Source organism: Embiotoca jacksoni, unplaced genomic scaffold, assembly GCF_022577435.1.
Source record: "Embiotoca jacksoni isolate LCO1_2020_lvr unplaced genomic scaffold, fEmbJac1.0.p SCAF_28, whole genome shotgun sequence".
NCBI classification, from domain to species: domain Eukaryota; kingdom Metazoa; phylum Chordata; class Actinopteri; family Embiotocidae; genus Embiotoca; species Embiotoca jacksoni.
Window position 1 is genome coordinate 5,933,462 of NW_027185379.1, and position 24,151 is coordinate 5,957,612.

The window sequence follows — 24,151 nt, forward strand, 5'->3', positions numbered from 1 at the left end:
GGTCACTCCCCCAAGTTTCTGCATGTGTGATCTATTTTATTGTTACTTGACTTGCTCCTTTATTACTACGGTTAGAGGGCATTGTCAGTTGATGTTGTTTTGAGCCTGTTGCTCAAACAACTGCTGTGTTTGTTCATCCTGAATTTTGAAATATGATATTTACAAAGACTGAGCCATGATTCTCATGACAGAAACCCCTGTAAGATTAAAATTCAAGCATCTGCCTGAAGAGTATCATATCATATTTTAGACTTATAGTACAAAACAAGCATCCCTGTGCCTTACAAATCTTAACAATCTAGTACACACAGGTTTGCTGAGTAACTTCATTTGGGTGGTTGTATCACAAAGTATTACAGAGCTAATTGAGCTCTGTGTTTCTATTAGGTCTGCCCGCATACAAGTTATTGAGCCCATTAAATGGCAAACATACAGTACACTGCAACTCTGCCATGGGTGTAAATACAGAGATTCTTAAAAAAGATACACATGCACTGGAAGCAACACGACGAGTGAGGACTCTGCAGAAATACAGCTGCTAGCACAGTGGATCAGCTATAGAAAGAGCCTCTTTAGCCATCCGTAGCTCTCCCCCTCCTCTCCCTCACTCCATGTCTTCCTCCATTGTGCTCTCGGAGGATCCCTCTCATGTTTTCTGCACTGGCCTATTAGAGTGTACATCCAGCCAGTGCCACATTAAAATCCCCTACAACCCAGAGCCTGCGGACTCAGATAAAGATCCCTCTTTTCACTGAATAGTTTGATCCATCTCAGACAGCACACACTACATTAATATTCTCCCACAGATCAGAGACAAAAGAGCTGCAGACCCATGTGCTGTACTGACTGGTGTGTCATCTGTGCATCATCCAGAAAGAGAGAGAGAAAGAGGGAGAGAGGTGTTTTTTTTTTTTTTTTTTTTTTTTTGGGGGGGGGGATACTCAAATATATGGTAACACTGCATGAATTTTTCATCTGTCAGCAGCTGTTTTCATAACCTTTTCTCAGGGCAGCAACTGTGTTTTCTGCGGTGCCACAGAACTACTGGCATATCAACTCTGGCAGCATATGGAATCTGAAGGAGCGCGAAAAAACAGAAGAGGTGGGGTCAAGCGCCATGGTGGCAGGTCAGCGGTTGGGGGGGGGGGGGATGCATTTGGCCCCTTCGGTCTTTGGTTATGATTGGAAATACAACTGGCATGTGTGTTTTCGTGAATGGATGTCCCTGGCAGATTTCCCTCAAATGGAGTCAGGCAAGAGACAGGATGCTTATCCCTGGAGAAACTGTCCAACCCTCTGTGCCAATTTGGGTACTGCTGCTGGTGCATGATGGGAAAGAAAAATATCCCTCCCTCCTTTTTCTCCTCCCCTGTGAAAAGCACCCTGACCTGAATATAGATTCAGCCGAATAACACTTGCCCTGTAGACGAGGGCAGACACGACTTTTTTGAGTATTCATCATCTAAAATCGCCTCTCTTTGCCCCTTTCAAGGTGATATTTGGGAAGTAAGGACTGCAGCATCATGCTCTGGCTCGTGAACCCAGTGAGAAAGCATGAGGAGAGACAGGGAAAACACTGCGAAGAGAGAAAAACAAGCAAATGTGACTGCGCAGTTGAGAGCTGCAGCCCCAGATTCACAATCATACTGGGAATCACAGCACTTTTTAATAATTCAGGATGAATAGAGGAGAACATTTTCTGCAGCAATCAAGGAGGCCAAGGAAATGACAGGAAAGAGAGGAATCCAACAACACTCTCTGTACAAAAATCTTCCAGTCTAGACAAATGTTCTCCAGGTTCAAGGTTAAAGTTATTTGTCATTCCAGCCGTATCTATAAAAATACACAAACAGTGGAACAGAAATACATAGCTCTGGATCTAGGTTTACGCTATAAACCACACATATATCTTAAAAACGCATATAAACAGTAGGGGGGGGGGGTGACAGTTAAAGGACTGGCGCAATGATAAAAGTGCCTTTCAAGTAATAATAGAAAATTATTTAATAATGCATAAATATAAAATAAAAACCTGTGAGAGATTCACATATTCTCTCTAAACAGTATCACTCACCATGATATCTTTATTTTTGCACAGTTGTGCTTAAGAATGACAAAAAAAATTCCAATTAACTCAAAAATTTACAATTAATTTTCCATTGTAAACATGTAATCAAATTCTCTTTGCAGGTGGTGGACAAAGTTCTGCCTGCACCCGAGGACTCATTTCAGGTAACAAACTAAATGAGAATTTTTACAATTATCGTGGTGCGATTTTTTTTTTTTTTTTTTTTCAATTAGTCATGGCACCTGTACGTTTTCTCAGACAAAACTTTCCTTTTAGCAGAGTTCAATTCTCATAGAATTTTGTCTCAAATTAATCAGTCCATTTGGTTGTTCTACTTCTCCCGTCCCTGGCCCACAACCACATCTCATTATGTTTCACTATACTTATTTTTTTTACCACTGGCAAGAAGGTAGAGATTGAAAAGAATAAAAACGTTTGCCAATTAGTCTAAGCCCTTGTGATTTTGCCACTCTTACTAACAATTCCAATTTACATCAATTATTAATTTTGAGGCCGCACACACAGTCCCTGCCAGAGGGGGAGAGGAAGCGCTGCGGTGAGATCTAATCGTTTGTGTTGACGCCGTCCTATTTCAAATACCGCCACTTAGCGTGTCTGTTGTCATCTTTTTTGTGTCGATAATGGCAGCGTGGTGACATCTATTATATATTTGCTTGTTACAAATTGGACCTCGACGTATTCAACATGAAAGAAAACATGAACGTTCCCTGCATGTGTGTGGACACCCCCCCCCCCCCCCCCCCCCGTCTGTCTGCGTGATGTCTGTGTTTACTGAGGGCTGTGAGGAATAATATTTTCCTGACTTCCATTACGTGTTTTGTCCATGCTTATATATCTGGATTCAAAAGAAAACAGTGGCAGCCATCGCATAGTCAGGAAGAGACAGCGGATCAGATAAAAAACAACTCACCTCATTGTTAAATCTTTCACCTTCTTTCAACAAAGCCTTGTTTATTGTTGTGACTGGAGATAAGCTGGAGCTCTGGAGTGTTTACCAGGCGGCAGGGGCTGAGAATGCAGAGCTGCGAGGTCACGGGAGTGGTGCTGAGAGGTCACGGCCTTTATGTTCAGACATATTCTTCAGGGAACACAGCTTTCTTTGCCCAGTGCAAGTCTAAACACAAATGCTAACACACAAGCATACTCGTTGGAAGTGTCTTATTAATCATAAGCCAAAGAAGAGGGAGAGAATACACGGGCCGAGGGAGCAGACCTGGCAGTAAATCATCACCAACCCAGACAGATGTTGCATACTTGTTGTCTCAAGACAGGGGACTCGTTTGCAGGAGACTCATTTGCACAAATAGGGATGGAAGAGGTGTGCGGCTCACTCCAACTCAAAAGTTGCAAATTCTGCAATCGATTCTTAAATAAAAAAATTTGGGTGCGAACTTTGAAAGTAATCTGATGAATTAAGGTTCATTTTGGCTAATTGTTAAGATGTGCAAACTTTAAACATGTTAAAGTAAAAGTGTTGGGTCTTGGACGAACAGTGCAAACGGCAACATCAGTCATCCCACGGACAAAAAGTTTCACTGAAAGTTGTGCTTTTACAGTTGAAAAAGATGAACACAACAGTTGTCTGTAGAAACACAACAGAGCTTCATAGTACAACTTGTTTTGTTTCCCACATGCATGATAATATCACATTCTTCAGAAGGACTACGTGGGCTGGGATGAGTAGATGAATAGTGTATGCAGAGAGAAAACTAAAGCCTTTTAGTTCTATAGAAGAGCTGGCACCTGCTAGGTGGGAGGTGGAGAGCTGAAGAGGGCTCATACATACACGGATGTAACAACAACGGTGTGACTCTCCCATAGAGAGAGCGAGACAGTGTGTGACAGTGTGTGACAGTGTGTGCGCATGTGTGTATCGCCACAGCTGCTTCCACCGAGAGCTTTTCCGATCAGCGGGATAATAGTGCCGTCATTGCGTGGTTTCATAAGACGAGGTACTCCGTGCAGAGATGAGAAACTTACCAAATGTATGTATTTTAGGAGACAGTTGCAAACCTGAGCTGTGTGTGCGCGTGTGCGTGTGCGTGTGTGTGTGTGTGTGTGTGCGTGTGCGTGTGTGTGTGTGTGTGGTGGTGGTGGTGGTGGTAGTGGTGGTGCCTGCTGTGAGATTGGGATGTAGCCACACCTTGTCAGTGCCACATCATTTAGCTGGTTGGCAGAAATGAAATCCTTCTATAAAGTAAAGGGGCCACTGACGGTGTTTCTTTTCTCCATATTAACTGATCTTTTTTCTTTTTTTCCTTTTCTTTTTTTTCTTTCTTGGACTAATTATAACTTTTTTTTACCCACCCAGAAACAGATATTACTATTGTAAATAGCACACTTTTAAAGCAATCTTGCTGAAGCACAAGTGCTTTAATAAAAAATTATTTGAACTTGTACTAATATACTTTAATCTAATCTTTTCAGCCACCAGATAAATCCATTAAACTGCTTGGTTTGCTTTTTTTTTTCCTCAGGTGTTGCATTTGTTAAGCTCTTTAACATGCTCTCTCTCTAAAGACAGACTTATGGCTTCCTTTCCTGTTAGACAGACAAAGAGTAAAATAAAATCTTCTAATGAGGTTAATTGTATATAATTCAGTTTTTCTAATGTCCAGAACAAAACTATCATATTACATTTTTTATTTCCTCTCACATTATGTGAGAACTTCCACGATGTGTCAATGACTTTGAACAATAGGAGCTCAAGGTGTTCTATTAATTTGATCACTTTTAAAATCTCTAAAAGATCATTCACTCCTTAAAGTTTCACTTGCACAAACTGTTGAGAGACGGAAGGGTCCTCTCCAAGTTTTCTATAATGGAGATCAGAAATTTCCACTGAAAAGTTAAGTGTTGACAGGAAGATATTTGGAGCTGAAACATCTGGTAGGTGCAGATCTGTTGAGAAGATTCTATAAATGGTAAATGTATCTGCTTGTCAGGGCCTCCTTATTTGCAGAGAACTGAGACCCATGCTTGAAAAAGCTCAACCACAACAGATGGTTGTTTGCTCTTGTTTTTGGTTGCTGTGATATCTCCTTTGCGATGACATTACACAGGTGGTGAATGATGGCAACCTGTGACTGGTCAGTAACCAGCGTGTATTATAGCCATCTTTGCCATGTCATGGAGAATTTATGATGCTATAATTGCAAGAGAGAATATGTCTCTCTGTATGTATGGAGAATATGTAAAGACAGTATATCTTCTCTGGAAATGGCCATCAGTGCTCGGGGTCAATGACACTATCTTATGCTGCATTCAAATAGGGTCGTATTTACCGTGTTCATGAGCAGAGTCCATATGAACGTTGCCCGCTTGTGCCATTCACATTGTTGGAACTCCGATTTTTGGTACGCCCGGAGTTCACAAGTTGTGACGTGTTTACTGATGTTTACGGAGATGGCGGAGGCTCTATAGGTTTCATTTTGGTTGGTTGTTAAACTAATATCTAATATCGTGTCATTTTAGTCAAGCAGAGCTTTTCTTCCTAACGTAAATAATGCTTCTGAGGGAAATGTTGATATTCCAACGGCCTGATCTTCTCCCTCTATCATCATGTCTTTGCATTTCCTTCATTACGTTACCCGCCTGCTAGTTTGGCTGTTTGTTAACTTCTGTAGCTTCTCGACTCAGTCCATGTTGTCGTTGCTTAGCAGCCATCTTCTCGAAACTTAACCACTTGAATGTCAAGCATACGGAGAATACAGCATCCCATGTTGTGATCCCCGAGCTCACGAGTTCCATTTAAAAGCAGCATTAGGCTCACAGAAATTTCCCAAGACGTTGTTACAGCCTACCTCTTTCTCCATCCCAATCCTCCCTCCTACTCTATCACTCTCCATTCACGACTCTCAATTTTAGCAATTCTTTGTACTCATGGATGGATTATGAGACAACGGGGCCCCAGGCACAGACATGTAAAAGGCCCCCCATCTCTTTACGTAACAGAAAGACTCAAATTGACACAAAACAACTATAAATTACACATCCTGTCTACTTGTGGTTGATTTTCATAGGTTTGGACAACATAGATTTACTGTGTTTTGTGGTCATTTTGTGTGCTGTCGTCTTGTCTCTTGAGCCTTGTTTTATGTCTTTTGTAGTTGTTTTGGGCCTCTTATTTGTCATTTTATACCCATTTCTGTGGTTTTATATCTGTTTGTAGTTGCCACTTTAGTTTTTCACATCTCAACAGTTTGTTTTTTTAACGCTGGGTGTCTCTTTATACTCTGTTTGTAGTCGTTTTCCACCTGTTTGGAGTCATTTTCCACCTGTTTGTAGTCATTTTCCACCTGTTTGTATTTATTTTACATCTATTTGTAGTGGTTGTACACCTCTTTGTAGCCATTTTACACATTTGTAGCCATTTTACATCTGTTTGTGGACATTTTATGTCTTTAGTTGTTTTTGTGTCATTAGTCATTGAACTGACTTTCCAACCTGAGATGTTAACAGTTCTTTTAGATAGGGGTTTTGATCTAGGTGCCCTCTGTCACTTTGGGTCCCTGAGTCTGGGCTGGGTAGGCCTGCGAATCACTTTTTCTTTTTTTAGATCCAGTTTAATATCACTGAAATTAAAAAAAATCTGTTATTCTTTGGCATTTTTTATGGTCTCTCAAAGAGAATGTCTTCCAGTCCCCAGAGAGTGTGAAACGAATATATACAGTATACAATATACATATACATGTAAGCAGAGTCAACAATGCAGCATGCCAAATATTGCCACACAAAACTCGTCCAAACACGCTGTTGGGACAAAATGACGAGGATAAAGTTTCCTATCACAATGGGTTAAATATTAGTGTTGGATTGGTTGACTGACTGGTCTGTGGCTACACGAGGGCTTCGTCAGGAAAGTGGCTCCAGAGGATGTTGCGCATTGTGTTACCTAACTCACAGCGACTGTAAACCTCCCCATCCATCAGTGGAGAGAGCAGCCGTGACACAAAAAACCTGCTTCTTCCATTAGAGCCCTGACAGAGCCTAATGCCTGTCCTCGCGCTCTCCCCCTCTCTCTCTTTGGCCCTGTTACTCTCAGTTACAATAATGAAGTCTTCTGCCTCCTTCTGCTCCTGCTGTGAAGTGAGCAACTAAACAAGTCTTTAATAATACTTTTTTCTCAACCTTCTCCTCAGTGCCTCTTTGTTTTCCCTTGATGCCTTTATCTTTGAGGGATGAGGGAACGCACATTGGCAATGGTGTGAATTAGCACACAGACACATTGGGATGAAAGACCAGCTCTTATTATGGCCTAAACGCATGAGCACACTTCTGGGAATAGAGATGTGTAAATGAGCTCCACACACTAGCACTGTCTTTTCTGGGCTGTTGTTTTGCTCTTTTGAATAATTGACAAGGCTCTGCTTGTGAAGACAGGGACAAATCTGCTGAGTTAATGTCCCAGCCAGAGGAGTTTTAGTACCAAACACTATCAATTTCCCCACCCCCACCCCTTACATAGAATTGTTACCGCCATGGCAGTTCATAAATCTTATGCAACCCAAGCTCAGCGATATAACAAGTCGGTAGTCCGCCACCATGTCCTGTTTATTGTTTCAGTGGAGAGCTGGCAGCCGATGACATCTGCTGTATTTACTCCTTAGATTACGCTCCATTTCTAAACTACACTTTCACGTCAGGCAGGTCTGTGCGTCGGGGGCTCGGGACGTATTAGTGTGACTGTAGGCTGTCACCGGCCATCGAGGGAATAAAGAGACTTGTAGTTTTAGTAAGAAGTTGGCGCCGTCAGAGGTGCACACATGGCTTTAGACAGTGATCTTATACTGGGTTGTTGGGGCAGAGCCATGGCAGTGTTCATTGTCAGACTGTGGCATCTCTGTGTTCCCCAGCCTCCCGTGGGAACTGAGCAGTATGTGATTGAGGCCTTGAGTGGGAGCAGCAGCTACTAGACACAGCATGCATGGTAGTGACTATCTATTAGCTTGACAGATTTTTTTTTTTTTTTTTCTTGCTTCTTTTCTTTTCTCTTTTTTTTTTTAACTGCAGGCAAGGCAGGATGCAGTTTTCTCTTCAAGGTCCCTTGCCAAGCACAGCAGATGGAAACCTCATAAAAACAGCTCTGAGCTTTCCTCTTTTTGCTTACCATTAAAGTCTCAACAAAAAAACTTCTCCTGCACTGCCAAGGGAAGTAAATCTATATCTGATGGTGTTTTCATACAGGCGGCCTTTACTACAGCTTTCGAACACAACTGCTGTGACATGTTCCCTTTTGCTGTTCCAAAATGAAGGTCAGGAACAAGATGTTCTGAGAGCAGTTTGTTTTCCAGCAGTTTCATCTTAAACAGAAAAGCACCTGGATTTTAACCAAAGCAACGTGCAAAGGAAAGCGCTTCATTAGAATTCACAACCGAAATCCTACAGGATCAAGGTGATTGGAATGTAAAACAAGCTGCTCCCAATTTCATGAGTCCTCACTACTGTTTCTATTCCCCCATTATAAAGCAGAGTTATCCTGGACACACCTCTCACCCCCAAACAAGAAAATAGCACTGCAACATCAGTTAAGGAGGCTAGAGATGCAAAGCAGCACAACAGCAACACATTTTAAACAAATACTGCATGCACAATGTGACACAGTCCACCTCAGCATCCAGCCAGGGCTCTATACTCTTTAACGAATACTGGAATAATTAATACGCTTATCGCTCCCACACAAAACAGCACCTTGCACCTCAATTATGAATTTGATGCCCAGTATTTATGATGCAAGGTCTAATTGGCTTGAATGGTTTTTACAAGTGGGGGCCAACTGAGGCTGAAGAGCAATGTTTGTTGGAGAAGAAAAACAGACAAATGTCAAGGACCAGTCTCATTCACAGCACAAGGAGAGGGTGCGAGAGAGGTCCTCCCTGCACCAGAAATAGATTTCAGTTTGTTGAAGGTGGCTGCAAACACAGGAGGACATTTTTGACTTTTGATTTAGGCAGATATGTAAAACAAATGTAGGGTAAATTGAAACTGGTAATTACAATCCTCTCCTATCCCCATTGTATGAGCCTTAATAAGGTCGAAACATGGTTCTGCTTCTTTGAATGACTGAATTTAAGTCTATTCTGAGACAATTGTCAGGGATTTGCATATAAAAGATGTGATTGTGGAAAAGACCTTGGCCTATATTCTGTAATTATTACGACTCCATCTGTCTCTGTCTGTCCCGCCTTTTTTCATAATAATTATCCATTTCTCTTCTCAACTATCTTTTGGAGTCCATAGTAAATCCTCTTGTCCTCCTCAAGCTATTATATGAGACAACATCTGGTACCAGACTGTATCTCATTGATTTACTCTTGAAATATTTATTACAAGGAAATCATGCTGCTTTTAAGGAGTCATTGAACATACACCAATCCTAAAATGTAGACGAGACTAGGGAAAAGTCCAAGCCAAGTATGTTTCAGAATTAGTCACAATTAGCCTAATTACCTCATAGCTGGGGCAGCACAGTGGTGCAGTGGTTAGCATTGTCACCTCACAGCAAAAAGGTTCTGGGTTCAAATCCAGGCCTGGGCCTTTCTGTGTGGAGTTTGCATGTTCTCCCTGTGCCTGCATGGGTTCTCTCCAGGTACTCCAGCTTCCTCCTACCATCCAAATACATGTGTCTTGGGTGAATTGATGGTTCTACAAATTGCACTTAAGTGTGAATAACAGCATGAATTGTCTTTGCTTCCATCTGTCTTAACATGTTGGCCCTGTGATAGACTGCCAACCTGGCCAGGGTTTACCCTGCCTTCACCCAATGTGAGCTGGGATAGGCTCCAGCGCCCCTGTGACCCTGTTCAGGATAAAGCAGATATAGATAATGGATGGATGGACCTCGTAGCTGGTTCAAGTGGCACTGAGTTTTTAAGTGGTTCTGCACTTGCAATATCACAGAAATAGTGGAGATTCACATCACAGGATGCAATTAATTCTAACAGGTTGTGGAAATTTCCTGCACCCTCACTGTTCCTAAAACTCAGCTTGATCCGTGACAGACGTAAGAGCACAGATGACATTAGCCAGAGCACAGACACGGCAGATATTACAAGAACTAAGCTCAGATGTGACTGTGACAGTAGCCTGTCTCATTAACGCCAGGGATGAGGAGGCAGAGCTGTGGAGCAAGAGGTGAGCGTGAGCCACAGAGCCGGAGACAGGAGCTTTGGAAAATGGAAAGATGATTGTTGTTCCTTTTTCCTCATCTCATTCCCCGCTGACTGTTTTAATTTTGCCTGGCAGCCCAAGCAGAAACTCTTGTTTGAAAGCGTCCTTCAACCTGCATACGCTGGAGACTGAATTAGCCATTGTTTTCACGTCAAAAATCTTGAAATAAATGAGTTCTGACTGTAATATGGATAGAGTATGAGATTAATCTGTGGCATAATAAGCAAGATGAATCAATGCCAGGAGTCAGATCAGTTGAGACTTTATCTCACAAAGGACACTTTGCATGCTACCATGTACCTACCAAATAAATGCTTTGCTGGTGAGCTCTCATGAACCAAATTACAAATCTGTCCCTTTAATTTACTTAGTAATAGATCCAACATGTATGAGTGCAACCCGTCCCTCCCCTCCTCTTACCCTCTGCTGTATCTTGATAATGCCACTCCATCTCTAGGACTTGCTAACTCTCAATGCCAAAAGGGCAGATGCCCAGGTGCTGGTGTAAGTGAATTGCTGTCCTCAGCACACAAAGGCACAGTCGCCTGGGGAGGATGTCTCAGGAAGGGGGGGAGAGCTGTCACAGTAACAGCAGAGCACCTGGGATTACCGTCAAGAGTCTCCTGAACTGTCAAACTCTGCCTCTCCCCCACCTCCCTCCTGTCTCTAAGATCCATAGCTTTCTCATTGACATTGACCTTTAATCTCCAATTAGCCACTTAATCACAAATTAATTATTAATATTAGAAAAACCAACAGGGCTTAGGTTGTTTGTCTCTTTCACCTCATTATCATCCGCTAATGACCACCCTTGCATCACATTTCCACAACAAAGACTGAGAAAATGGCGTCTGCACAAGAATCAGGTGATTATTTTTTTTTAAAGGGCAAATGGACAGACAGATATTCCCATGCATGCTTTGTAATTTGAACCTGTGATGCGTGGTCTGTGGATTTAGTTGCTCAGATGTCTCTTCAGACTGCATTAATAAGAGAGTCCTCGGCTGCATAAAAGCACCGCATCCACTTCTGAACTCAGAGGCCTCATGACCTAATTCAGTGTGAAATGGTTGACAAGGAAGTACGAAATGGCTCCCAGAAAAAAACAAGTCTATGGCAAAAAAAAAAAAAAAAAAAAAAAAAAAAATGATATGGACACCAGTCAGTGGTGTCTTCTCCATTTCACACACTTGACGAGTTAATTCTTTGTCATCTTCTCTTAGGTGTCATGTGATGAAATAGTGCCAGAGTCTTCCTGAGTATTGGCCACTCTAAATCACTTTTGGATTTTAACAATTTATCTAAAGTCAGATACTTGGAATGCACTGACAGAGCCGGATGTGCAGTGTGACAGTATAACAAATGTGACTCAGCTATCCAATAATTAGTAATGCTCCTCTCTCAATTATACTAGACTGTGTTTTCTAGGATATATCTACAGACTACCAATAGGTTAGTTTGTGGACATTTTTATTTGCCTCAACCTTTTACATCACAGCTCAACCCAGTATCATGGCAAAGTGTGAAATAGACACGCTTTGGGCTGTGTAGGCAAGAGTCATACGTTTTGAAAGCGTGACACTTACACGCTGATAAATATCACGTGATGTGGGATCATGTGACCCAGGTCTCACAACAGAGGCAACAAAAGACGTGTTTTCACGGTATTAGGAGGCAGGATGGGTGGCTTGGTGTCATTAATCACGGACTGCCACGCGGGATGATAAATCCAGGTAGGTGACAAAGGTTTTGTTGAGTTGTATTTTGCTTCCTAACCCCAACCATGTGTTTTAGCTCGAAGCTTCATTTTCCTGTAAATCACATACTGTGCATGCAGTAGTTTATTTTCATCCACTGCCGGAAAACGTGTAACTGTCACGCCTCGACAGCCCAAAGCGTGGCTATTTCATGTTTTGCTGTTGTGGACCAATGTGTCTGTTTCACGTTTTGCCATGATACCAGGTTGCACAGCTTCTGCAAAACACACGGAAATAAGTGTTTGCCGGAGTATTTCGTTTTCATGCATCCCATTTGATGCTTTGATTGGCCAACTCTGTTCAAACAGAAGTGGAGAAGGTCTTAAAATTCACATTCTTAAACAACTGTCAGACAGGAGTAGAAATGTCATCCCCTGCTCAGATTTGCTTTCTATTTTTCAGGCAGCTTAGAAAGATTTAAGGGATCAGTTTGAGGTTTATATTTTTTGCTCCTATCTACATTATCCTCTTCACTTCGCTTCAAACCTTCTCTCCTCCAAACCCTCAGTCATCAGTCCACGCTGCCACTCACCCGCACAGAAACACAAGTCACGCTGAAAAGTAGAACAATGCAGACCTGACAACGAGTGATAGCAAAAGGCTGACTCTCTGAGAGGATTAGCAAGGTGATAATGTGAGTGAGAAAACTATTCTCTTCAAATATAACCCTCTCTAGGCCTTGACGATGGCTGAAAGTTTGCACACAAAAAAAAAAAACAGTGACAGATGGACATATATTGCTCTTGTGCAAATTTGTGTCAGTATTTCAAATCCCTTGCATTGGGTTCGCTGAGGGCACACTTACTTAGAAGCTGCTGTCCATTGGTGACAAAGAGGCCATTTGTTTTTAAAATATTAACAATTTGCTACAGTCATCAACATAGCACTTTATGTCAATGAGTCACGCTGTGCTTAGGTTAAAATAACATATTCCTGACAGAGAAGAGAAGCCCTTTCATAGTTATTCAGTATTGTGCAGAGAGTGGAGTTGGAGCTGTGACTGAAGAGCTGCTCTGATGCCTCTGACACAGGTCCATGAGATACAGCCTGCATAAGTGAGCAGAGCTGGAAAGTTTAAGAGCCGAGGTCACAGGTGTTTTCCTTGGGCTGCATTTATTATGCTTAACTCAATGATGGCCAACCCTCCAGCCGTGTCTGCCTCCACTGACAACAACATGAGCAAAGTGCGGCTTTAAAGTCAAAGCTTGTAATTGCAGCTGATTTTCCAAATTTGATTACAGCATGTCGTAATCACTACAAGTAATTATCTCAGCATATTGTCAATCACTGTAGTTGGAAGATTAGGGAACAGACTGTGTTGTTTTATTTTAGATGATACGTTTATGACAGGAATGTAGAAAATGTAATTAATTAGCATTCATACGATTGCTGATGTGTGAGCATGTGTGCAACGACACAAAGCTTGCATTATCTGTAGTATTCTTACAATCCTCTTTGTTCTGTTTGAGCTAAATTTATCATATTAAATGAAGTCAGTGCAAATGCATTTCCTAATTAGTCTTATCTTGCAAGCCTGACTCTACAAAAAAACAACTGTACCATATTTGTGTATGTGTGTGTGTTTTTGTGAGACCGTCAGAGTCCTGTTTTAGATTGAGAACTTGGATTTATAGTTCATGAAGGATTATTTTAAAGTCCACGTTGAAGAGTTGAAGTAAGGCATGCAATTCTGGTGCTTAAACTGCTTATCAGCTGTTTTGCATGATTTAACCTTTTAAGTGCAAAATGTGTGTTTTACAAGCCAAAGCAGATCAGTTTCAGAGCATGACATAGGTTGCAGCCATCCATTGTATTTTATGACAGAAGTACAACATGAAGATTTACATGTAGAAATCCATCACATATTGTACATTTAGAAGTATAATTTTTGTTACATGTTATACTGTCATTGTGTGGTAAGAATACTGCAGATGCAATTAGGGACAGTTTTTTTTTTTTCGCATTTAAAGAGATGCTTTGAAAGTTTTGAAATATCAAATGTAATTCATTATAATATACTTTAGGATTTTTCCCATCATGAAATGGGAAGTAAATCTATATGATGTATATGTTGCCTATACTCATATGCTTGTGTTCATTTGCCTGAACAGTTGGCAGACTTCAAACTACAGAGTGTACCTCTTTGTTTTTCTTTGGCCCACCTTCACAGAAGTCAGGGTTAAGCCTATCTAATAGCATCGATTTGTGACGCAACCTCGAAAGGAACAGACTGCGATGCTTTCTGGCTGTTGTAGGATTTATTTGCCTTATTTGCCTTTCCAACAATAAGAGCCTAGCACAGCAATTTTATTTTGCTGTGTTCTTTGATCATCGACAACCAATTAAAAAAATAATGGCACCTTTCCACACAGACACCATTCAAGTGGATGAAATCCTCTTTAAGCGGCATCGAAAATAGTACAAATATAGTTTGTGCATCACAACGCAACAATGACGTAAGAGATCAGAAATAAATGGTTTCATGTTGCTAGTGATTATTTCAAGGATGTTCCCAGTCTGGCTTCCCATGGGAGTAAGAAAATCTATAGCACTATAGCAGCAATAGGAACTGGGCAGAAACCTATAAAACCATTAGAAGACACTGTATGTACAGTGGTGTGAAAAAGTGTTTGCCCCCTTCTTGATTTCCAATTTTTTTGCATGTCTGTCACACTTAAATGTTTCAGATCATCAAACAAATTTAAATATTAGTCAAAGATAACACAAGTAAACACAAAATGCAGTTTTTAAATGAAGGTTTTTATTATTAAGGGAGAAAAAAAATCCAAACCCACATGGCCCTGTGTGAAAAAGTGTTTGCCCCCTCCTGTTAAAAGATAACTTAACTGTGGTTTATCACACCTGAGTTCAATTTCTCTAGCCACACCCAGGCCTGATTACTGCCACACCTGTTCTCAATCAAGAAATCACTTAAATAGGACCTGCCTGACAAAGTGAAGTAGACCAAAAGATCCTCAAAAGCTAGACATCATGCCGAGATCCAAAGAAATTCAGGAACAAATGAGAAAGAAAGTAATTGAGATCTATCAGTCTGGAAAAGGTTCTAAAGCCATTTCTAAAGCTTTGGGACTCCAGCGAACCACAGTGAGAGCCATTATCCACAAATGGAGAAAACATGGAACAGTGGTGAACCTTCCCAAGAGTGGCCAGCCGACCAAAATTACCCCAAGAGCGCAGCGACGACTCATCCGAGAGGTCACAAAATACCCCACGACAACATCCAAAGAACTGCAGGCCTCACTTGTCTCAGTTAAGGTCAGTGTTCATGACTCCACCATAAGAAAGAGACTGGGCAAAAATGGCCTGCATGGCAGAGTTCCAAGACGAAAACCACCGCTGAGCAAAAAGAACATTAAGGTTTGTCTCATTTTTGCCAGAAAACATCTTGATGATCCCCAAGGCTTTTGGGAAAATACTCTGTGGACTGACGAGACAAAAGTTGAACTTTTTGGAAGGTGTGTGTCCCGTTACATCTGGCGTAAAAGTAACACCGCATTTCAGAAAAAGAACATCATACCAACAGTAAAATATGGTGGTGGTGGTATGATGGTCTGGGGCTGTTTTGTTGCTTCAGGACCTGGAAGACTTGCTGTGATAAATGGAACCATGAATTCTATTGTCTACCAAAAAATCCTGAAGGAGAATGTCCGGCCATCTGTTCGTGACCTCAAGCTGAAGCCAACTTGCGTTCTGCAGCAGGACAATGATCCAAAACACATCAGCAAGTCCACCTCTGAATGGCTGAAGAAAAACAAAATGAAGACTTTGGAGTGGCCTAGTCAAAGTCCTGACCTGAATCCTATTGAGATGCTGTGGCATGACCTTAAAAAGGTGGTTGGTGCTGGAAAACCCTCCAATGTGGCTGAATTACAACAACTCTGCAAAGATGAGTGGGCCAAAATTCCTCCACAGCGCTGTAAAAGACTCATTGCAAGTTATCGCAAACACTTGATTGCAGTTGTTGCTGCTAAGGGTGGCCCAACCAGTTATTAGGTTTAGGGGGCAAACACTTTTTCACACAGGGCCATGTGGGTTTGGATTTTTTTTTCTCTCCCTTAATAATAAAAACCTTCATTTAAAAACTGCATTTTGTGTTTACTTGTGTCATCTTTGACTAATATTTAAATTTGTTTGATGATCTGAAACATTTAAGTGTGACAGACATGCAAAAAATTAAGAAATCAGGAAGGGGGCAAACACTTTTTCACACCACTGTAATCAGCAGAGCATTCTCATAATGATAGCAGTACAAGGGTGTGTAGGTATGTTCATCTTTGTGTTCACAGGGGACAGGACATGGTGCACACTGACACAAGCATGTGAACTGCATACTTGTCTGCGCTTGTTTGCATAGATTATTTGTTTTTTGCCAAAGTAAGAAAAGCTTCAGCTGAGCCTGATCCAATAATCTTGAGTAACATATAGCAGCAATTACAGCCCGCCACAGCAGGCTATGTTGAGTGGACATCTTGTCCTTTCCATCTCAGAGCTGTTCTGACAGATCATCCCTTGTGCCCACTCTATGGCTGACTAGTTTTGAGAAAAAGAGAGATCGTGAAAGTAAGACAAAGAGACAGACAAAAGTCAAGACAGATATCGAGCGACATGTACTGCAATGCTTGCATGGCTTCATAAATTTACACATGTACCCGGATACAGACTCACACACAAACATAGCTGTTCCATAAGCCGCAGAAAAGATATACACCCACACTAGCAGAATCACAAACGCCATTGTGAGTGTTCAAACAAAGATATGAGGACTATGTTTTCTCACCTGCAGATGAATACACAGCACCATTAATGCTGCGATGTTCAGACATATTTGTGGATTGTATAGACATGACCATACCTCGTCACAGCAGTTATCAACATGTTCAAAATCATGGCACAAATATGAAGAGCTCGGCATCTGGAGACTGTGAGACAAAGTGGGAGCCAATTGATCATCATAAAATCTGTGGGCTCACTTCATTAACATGGTAATTTGGCAAATGACCAAAATGTGAAGTCAACCGGAGAGGCGGTGCCAACACGTGTCAGCTAGGTCAGTGTCCCCTGTATGTGTTTGTAAATGGTAGATCTGTCACAGTAAATGTTGAGCCTGATGCATCAGCCAGCTTCCCAGGAATGTGTTATTTTAGGTGCTAAAAAATTCAAATTCACTAGAGAACTTCTGCCGCTGTTCCTGCCAAGGCTGACGCATCTGTGCTTCACTATTGTAGAGTCAGACATGTTGGCTCACTGAGCACTTTCGGCAGACTGGTGAAATCTGTACTTTGAAGTCATTTGTCTTGAATTAAGTGATTTTCTGTCCGGCGCTGTGCGGTTGGTAAGACAGCGGATTCACATACGAAAACCTTGGACGGAGAAGGGATAACGCACGATCCCAGGATGCCAATCACCTCTGCACCTCTACAGTCTCCATTTAGCGCTAAACAAAAATGAAAATTGAGTGCAAGCTGTGGGAAATCATCTCCTTGAGGATTTGTTGATGATAACACTGTATTATCACTTCAGCATATACCAGCATTACCCAAAACAGAGACAGACGTATTTGCTCATGCATTAAACTCTAAAGTGCCTCTTCTGGAATACATAGTGACTCGTAGTTCTCCCCCCCAAAAAAACCCCAAACCCAGACATAATACTTCTCAGGAAAGATGAAAATGAGCTGTTCATATCTTGTAAAGCCACATTAGTTATGCGATCTGTCAGGAACAGGTTTAGACATTAAACCTTCCCTCAAAGCTGTTATAGCTATAGGCACTCATTACCATGGTGTGTTTCATCTCGACTGTTGGAACAGCAATAATCGATCTGATGGCAGCAAGAAAAACATGTTGTTTTTCTCTGCCCCTCAGGCAAATAGCAGTAGCAAACCCACTCTAAACAAATGGGTTTTTTCTCTCAAGATGGACGAAATAAATACAATGGTGAAATAAATACAATGGTTTATGGTGACCCCTCACCAAGAATATATTTTTTTTTTTGGTGTGTTTTTTTTTTTGTGTGGAAAGTTTTACTATCTCCTGCACAACTTTTGTTGAAACAAAAGAGCAGGTTATGAAGAAGTGTAGAGTAAAGTGTAACAAGTGAAAACTAAGGATCTCCAGAGGTCCTTGAGGGGCCTCAAGGGGGCCACAGCAAAACGGGAAACAGTTTAATTTCACTATTATTTCACTCTCTTAATAATAGTGAAAGGCTAGTGCTGTAATCCATTCTCATTAGAGGTTTTATTCTTCCAACTGTTGTCAGACATCCAGTGCAGACAGTTGTGCAGCTGTGTGGCCAATTAAAGCCTAGACTGTCGGGAACAGTTCCTTGGGGCAAAGATCATCAAGTAAAAGGGTGGTCTAATGTGTAGACCTGGGGGGGAGAGGGGGGGCGCTTGATATTAAAAGTTTGAGGGGCTCTTCCTCTTTTTTATGAGGTGCTAAAGGTCTGGAGTGTTCATATATTGTGTGTCCGGCGGAGAATAACCTTGTGAACTGCGATTTGATACATCACATCTAAATGTACTGACACACAGCAAATAATAAGGCTTCAGCAGAGTGCAGCGCTCGGAGAGATAGCCTTGTGACCCGGGTACAACTCATAAACTGCAGTGCGGCATCAGCTGTATTAATATCACACAGTCGTCCCCACGTATCCTCATACAGATGAATATTTAATTCCCAGAAACCTTCAGTGCGTGTTGTACAAATTAAAGATGCTCTTCGAATGGCGCATCGTCTGTGGGGCTAATAACACATCTGCGGGGCAGCATGGTGCATTATGAATGTGTCATATTTAAACATCTATTTCGTAACCGTAAGAAGTACAAGCAGTGGAGTCGTGCGCATGGTTCGCCTTGTAGGCTCCATTATACAAATAACACAGGCAAAATCATTCATTTGGGCGGCAAAAGTTGAGAATTACTCACCCCTTTGGAACATTTTGTAGGCCTAGGTGTATTTCGTCTTACGTCCTCGGAGAATCATCTATTCTTATATTCCAGACTTAAAAGTTCTGCGCTTTAGTTTTGAAGTTGATCCGGAGCTTTGGTGGCTCGTCGTGCAAATGTCAGTCGTCACTCCTCTGGATATTCTTGCGATCCACTCTATTGAGTTGCACTGCAGGCTGTCGCGGGATTGATCAATACTGACAAATACACGATAATTCTCCTGGTTTTTTTTTCACAAAGTCTGGCGGACCTCAGTCGGACCTGTGATAAGGTGGTAACCATGGGCAGGCACACTCACGAAAATCATCCGCTCGATCCGAAATAATGATAACTCCAGTGGGTAGGATGTGCACAAACGCACAGTAGTCCGACACAACCCCTGACGGCCAACTCCTTCAGGACCCAAATGACCGTACAGGCTGGAAATCAGTTCATGGGGCAAGTCGACGGTGAACACGGGCAGACTCCGAAAAAGCACAGATATTTAAATTCAAGTGGCCACTCTCAAATTCTTCTCCCGGTGCCTCAGAGCCGTTCAAATCGCATCACATTCGTTAAAATCTCTAATTAACATAAGTTACTTGGATTCACATTCCGCCTCTGATGTCGGATTATAAACGCAGACTCCTCAAATCCTCCTTAATAATGTAGACTTTGATGCCGTCGGTCTTCTTAAAAATCCCCTCCTTTTCAGCTCTCTTCTCCACTCGTAATTGTTACATTTCTGTGATCTCGTCTGTGAATATCTGTCTGCTTTCCACCTATATAGATCAGACCTCGCTGATGCGCTCAAGGAGGGAGAGAGTGTGTGAGCCGATCAGCCCCTCCGCCGGGCAGCATACCGCTCCATCCCTTTTACAGCCTCTGTCCCTGCCTGCGCCAGCCCGAGACGCGCTGCTCCCTGACACCAGAGGTCTTCATAATCAACATGATATGACACAAGCGGAGAAACAATAACTTGAACCAGCGGATAACACGTCAGGGGGGATTGGAGCTTTGTCAAGGTCCCCATTCAGGCAGCTTTCAAAGAAACTGACTTACTGAAGAAAATAGCCTTGATAAATTTTGTTTTTTATCTCTTATCTTGCAAGCATAATGGACCAATGGATCAGATAAACTGACTCTGTCTCTCTCGCTCTGAATCACACACACACACTTAAACGGTGTATATTCATATTCTTTTTAATTCATTTTTATCTTCAATATGAAGTTAAAACTCCATGAAACTGTCACATGCAATTCATTAGCCTATAAATGACCGTGTGTGATTGGCTTTTTATGTTTTTATTTCTATTTTCTATTTATTCAATATTTTTGTTCCTTTTATTTTTTGTTTTTGTTTTAGTTTAATTTTACATGTTGTAAATGTCTGTTTTATTCTTATTTCTATGTCTATTTTAAAAATTTAATTTAATTTGATTTGATTGTCAGCGCGGGAAGTGGATCCTTCCCTTTAACCTGCAGAAGATTTTCGCCATAAACCGCTCAGGTTCACCGGGATGGTTTGGTCGCGCTGTCCCGTTCAGTGACATCGGTTCTATCGGTGCTCCGCTTCTCCTCGCTGTTCTCTTCACTCGATTGGTTCCGCCTTTCTGCTCCTCACGTGTCTCATGTTTGGGAGAAGAAAAAAAAAAACATGGCAGCGCCCTCGAGTGAAGCGCAGATTGTTCCTGCCAAAAAGCCAACAGGTAAATATTAACACGAAATAACGACACGAATAAATGTACAACTTATATTAGTACTTCACAGATGCACGGCCCTGCGTCGACGAGGTGCAGTTACACCGACTTGTTTTCAGCCCAACGACACAGCCGTCTGAAAATGATGCAAACAGGAAACTTAAGTGATGTCGTTTTAGTGTTTATGGTGTTAACGAATTGTGTTCGTGGCAAAATGTTTTCTTTTCACATATGATGACGTAAGGACATACGGCACTTTATTGTCATTGTAAAAACTACAACGAAATGGAACAATGAACAAAGGTAAAATATGTATATATATATATAAACAACGAAGGTAAAACAAGACATCACCATGGCATGAACAATAGACATATAAATATATAAAGGATAAAACACAGGCATCAGCGGCTTTAAAGTGCCCGGCAGTGCATTGTCAAAGTCGTTTGTATTGCCTATTATTAGTCCTCAGCTGCAGCTCTGGGGAAAAAAGCTGTTTCTCAGCCTGTTGGTCTGGGTTTTGATTGTTCTGTATCTTTTTTTTTCCTGATGGCAGAGGAACAAAGAAAGAAAGACGTGGGTGTGTAATGTCTCAGCAGATGTTGCTGGCTCTCTTCTGTAGGCGGCCAGCAAACATAGTGTGAAGGTCAGCATTTAGCTGGTATCCAATCAGTGTTCATAGTTTATGAGTTCGATGCTGAGTGCCAGCAGATTAGTTCTACATTTAAGGGTTTATGGAATCGTATGTTTCATTACTACCGATAGTACGTGGGACCAAACCAATGAGGTGGGGCAAAAAAATATGTTTGTGTGGGACACAAAAGACTATGCAGGTTGGAGATTAGTCCTACAGCATGTGAATTTTTGAATGTAACTTTCCCAACTCTAGCACTAAGTAAATACAGTTATCATAAAAGGAAGCTAAAGTCCTCTTGGTCTTATGAGGTGCTCGCTTACTACCAGACCCAGCTCATCTCTTTGAATGCTCCTTCTTCCTTTTCTGTCTGGAAAACTTCTTCCAGTAGGAACGCTCCCACAGATCGGCAAATCTCTTTTCGAGCCGCACATTTCTTGTGAGACTCGCATGTACCGTCTCTTCCCAACGTGAATTTGAGACATAACCCTAGCAACAAAAAACAAAACTCTTGAGAACCATCTTCCACCAGTTTTACCTGGTTTGAAGTAGTTCCCCAGTCTTTGTTGTAGCGTCGTTTCCTTAATCGTCATCCGCTGAAATCTGCATAGCTTGTGACTGTCTGGTGACTCGCAGTGTTCCCTGCAATGTGTGGCGTAGGCAGCAAAGACGGTGACAGACTCACCTGAATGTGACCCACGTATGCACTGACATCAAAAAAACCACATCCTTAAAAGATTGCAGCTTTCCTCGCCTTCTTCACATACTGTGGATAAAAACTAGAGTCAATCACGACATTGTCTAAATATGTGGTAGGCAAGATGAGGGATGCTTGGTCATAATCACCATCCCAGTCATCATATATTTTGTTTTAGAACAACAGCAGATTTGTGTCCTTGCAGGGAGAATGAAGTGCATTTTATGTTCTACTACCCATTTTGTTGTGAGCTGCAAGTTCAATTTGTCCTGTAAATGTCTGCTGGGCATCCCTGTCTGTGAAAAAGGACACATTGAAATTAGATTACTCAATATGTTTACATAGAGCCGGCGACACCAACAGACTTAACAAACTGGTTAAGAAGGCCGGCTCCATCATTGGCTGAAAACTGGACAGCCTGGAAAAGGTGGTGGAGAGGAGGACGCTGAGGAAACTATTATCCATTTTGGATAATCCTAACCACCCTCTCCACCACCTGCTGCAGGGACAGCGGAGTACGTTCTTCAATAGACTCCTCCAGCTCCGCTGTCACAAGGACAGATACAGGAGATCATTCCTGCCCACTGCAATAAGACTGTACAATAACTCACCTCTGGCAAAATCCATCACATAACAATAACACCGTTGTCTGTTTTTCTTGTTTGTTTAAATATATATATATATATATATATATATATATATAAACAAAAAAACCTTTGCACTATTGTTTAGTTAGTTTTAATTTAATTTAATCATTCTATTTTATTTTATTCTATTTATTGTATATACTGTGCATTTTTATATTTAATATTTTTTTACTGTTATTTTATTGCTTTCTTGTATCTATAAATGCTGCTGTAGTGAAAAAATTTCCCCTTGGGGTTTAATAAAGTAACTATCTATCTATCGAGAGGCAATGAACAAGTAATTGCACCCTTTGCAGTTATCTGCTTTTATCTATAAATATGTCCTTGATATAGACAGATTTTCAACTAATATTTAGGAACCGACGTCATCTGTTTTCAGAAATAACATGCTAATTATGGTATTGATCTTGTCTGCTGAATAAATCATCTAAACCTTTGCGCTGTAGGGGTTGGAAAAAGTTTGTGAACTCCCAAGCTAATGACATCAACAAAACTTAATTGGCGTGAAGAGTTACTAATCCTGGAGTCCAATCAATGAAACACGACTGAAGGTGTGGGTTAAACTTACTTTAGCCCAGAGGAAAAACATTTTGAAACATCTTCCTTGAAACATGCCTTGCAAATAAGAGATGTCAGAGGACTTCCAGTCATGAATTGTTATAAAGTAATGGCAAAGGTTTTAGATATTCATCAGTGCACAGTTTCACAATCTGTTTAGAAATGGATAAGTTAGCCAATGGCCAGACTTAGATAACTCCGCAAGGACAATGCAAAATACTCAAATGAGATAAAAAAAAAAAAAAAGGAAAAAGAATACAAATATGCCACACAGTGCATAACACAAAAAGGGCATGGCATACCACCCCAAAGGTGAACAGCTCCGCACCATCTAGGGATTTATTTGAGGTATCTCAGCATCAGTTATCAGCATCATAAGTTGGGTGATGCAACAGGACATTACCTTGAACATCTAGTGGTCCAGTCAGAGCACCGACCTTATTAAAACAGTGGAGAAGCTGTGGGATGACCTCGAGCCGTTCAGACCACACATCTAACAATATGGCTGAGAAAAGCAGTTCTGTAAGGAAGAAAAGGTCCAGAAATCCTTTGGAACATTCCGCAGCTTTGATCCGCTGCTACTGGATGTTTTTACCGACAAAAGAGGTTCGAGCAGTTATTTGATCTAAGGAATCACTTAGTTCTTCCACCCACTCTGTGAATGGTTAATGGGTGTTTCCAACAAAGACAGAAAAGATTGGAATTGATTGTGAGTTTTTAACTTAAGCACAAAGGTCGTCACCATACTCGAATTTTGGTTGTCGGTACAAATTGCACAGAAAATTCACAATTCTTGATATTGTCGTGGTATCTTTGTCGATCCTGCGACAAAATGTATTAATAAATATAATTCAACCTGAGCTCTGTTATTTAAAAATGAACTTTGATGCACAAAAGAAAGAAGAAGCCTTCAAGCCTTCTAAAAACGACTACTGTCAAGTCAAACAAAAGAAA

General features: G+C 41.3%; 2 protein-coding genes across 3 annotated transcripts in view; one reads left to right on the forward strand and one right to left on the reverse strand.

Moving 5' to 3' along the window:
- rtn4rl1b (reticulon 4 receptor-like 1b) overlaps window positions 1-19,867 on the reverse strand; it is a 139,088-nt gene extending 119,221 nt beyond the window's left edge. The window contains exon 1 of the mRNA XM_069161428.1: window positions 18,962-19,867. Within this exon, the coding sequence (XP_069017529.1) occupies window positions 18,962-18,974 (13 nt within the window). The 5' untranslated portion in view covers window positions 18,975-19,867. The remainder of the gene's footprint in view (window positions 1-18,961) is intronic.
- Window positions 19,868-20,593: 726 nt separating this feature from the next.
- Window positions 20,594-24,151, forward strand: part of dph1 (diphthamide biosynthesis 1) — a 59,922-nt gene continuing 56,364 nt past the window's right edge. For both annotated transcript variants that reach the window (XM_069161390.1, XM_069161392.1), the window contains exon 1: window positions 20,594-20,670. In XM_069161390.1, coding sequence (XP_069017491.1) covers window positions 20,619-20,670 — 52 coding nt within the window. In that variant the 5' untranslated portion in view covers window positions 20,594-20,618. The remainder of the gene's footprint in view (window positions 20,671-24,151) is intronic.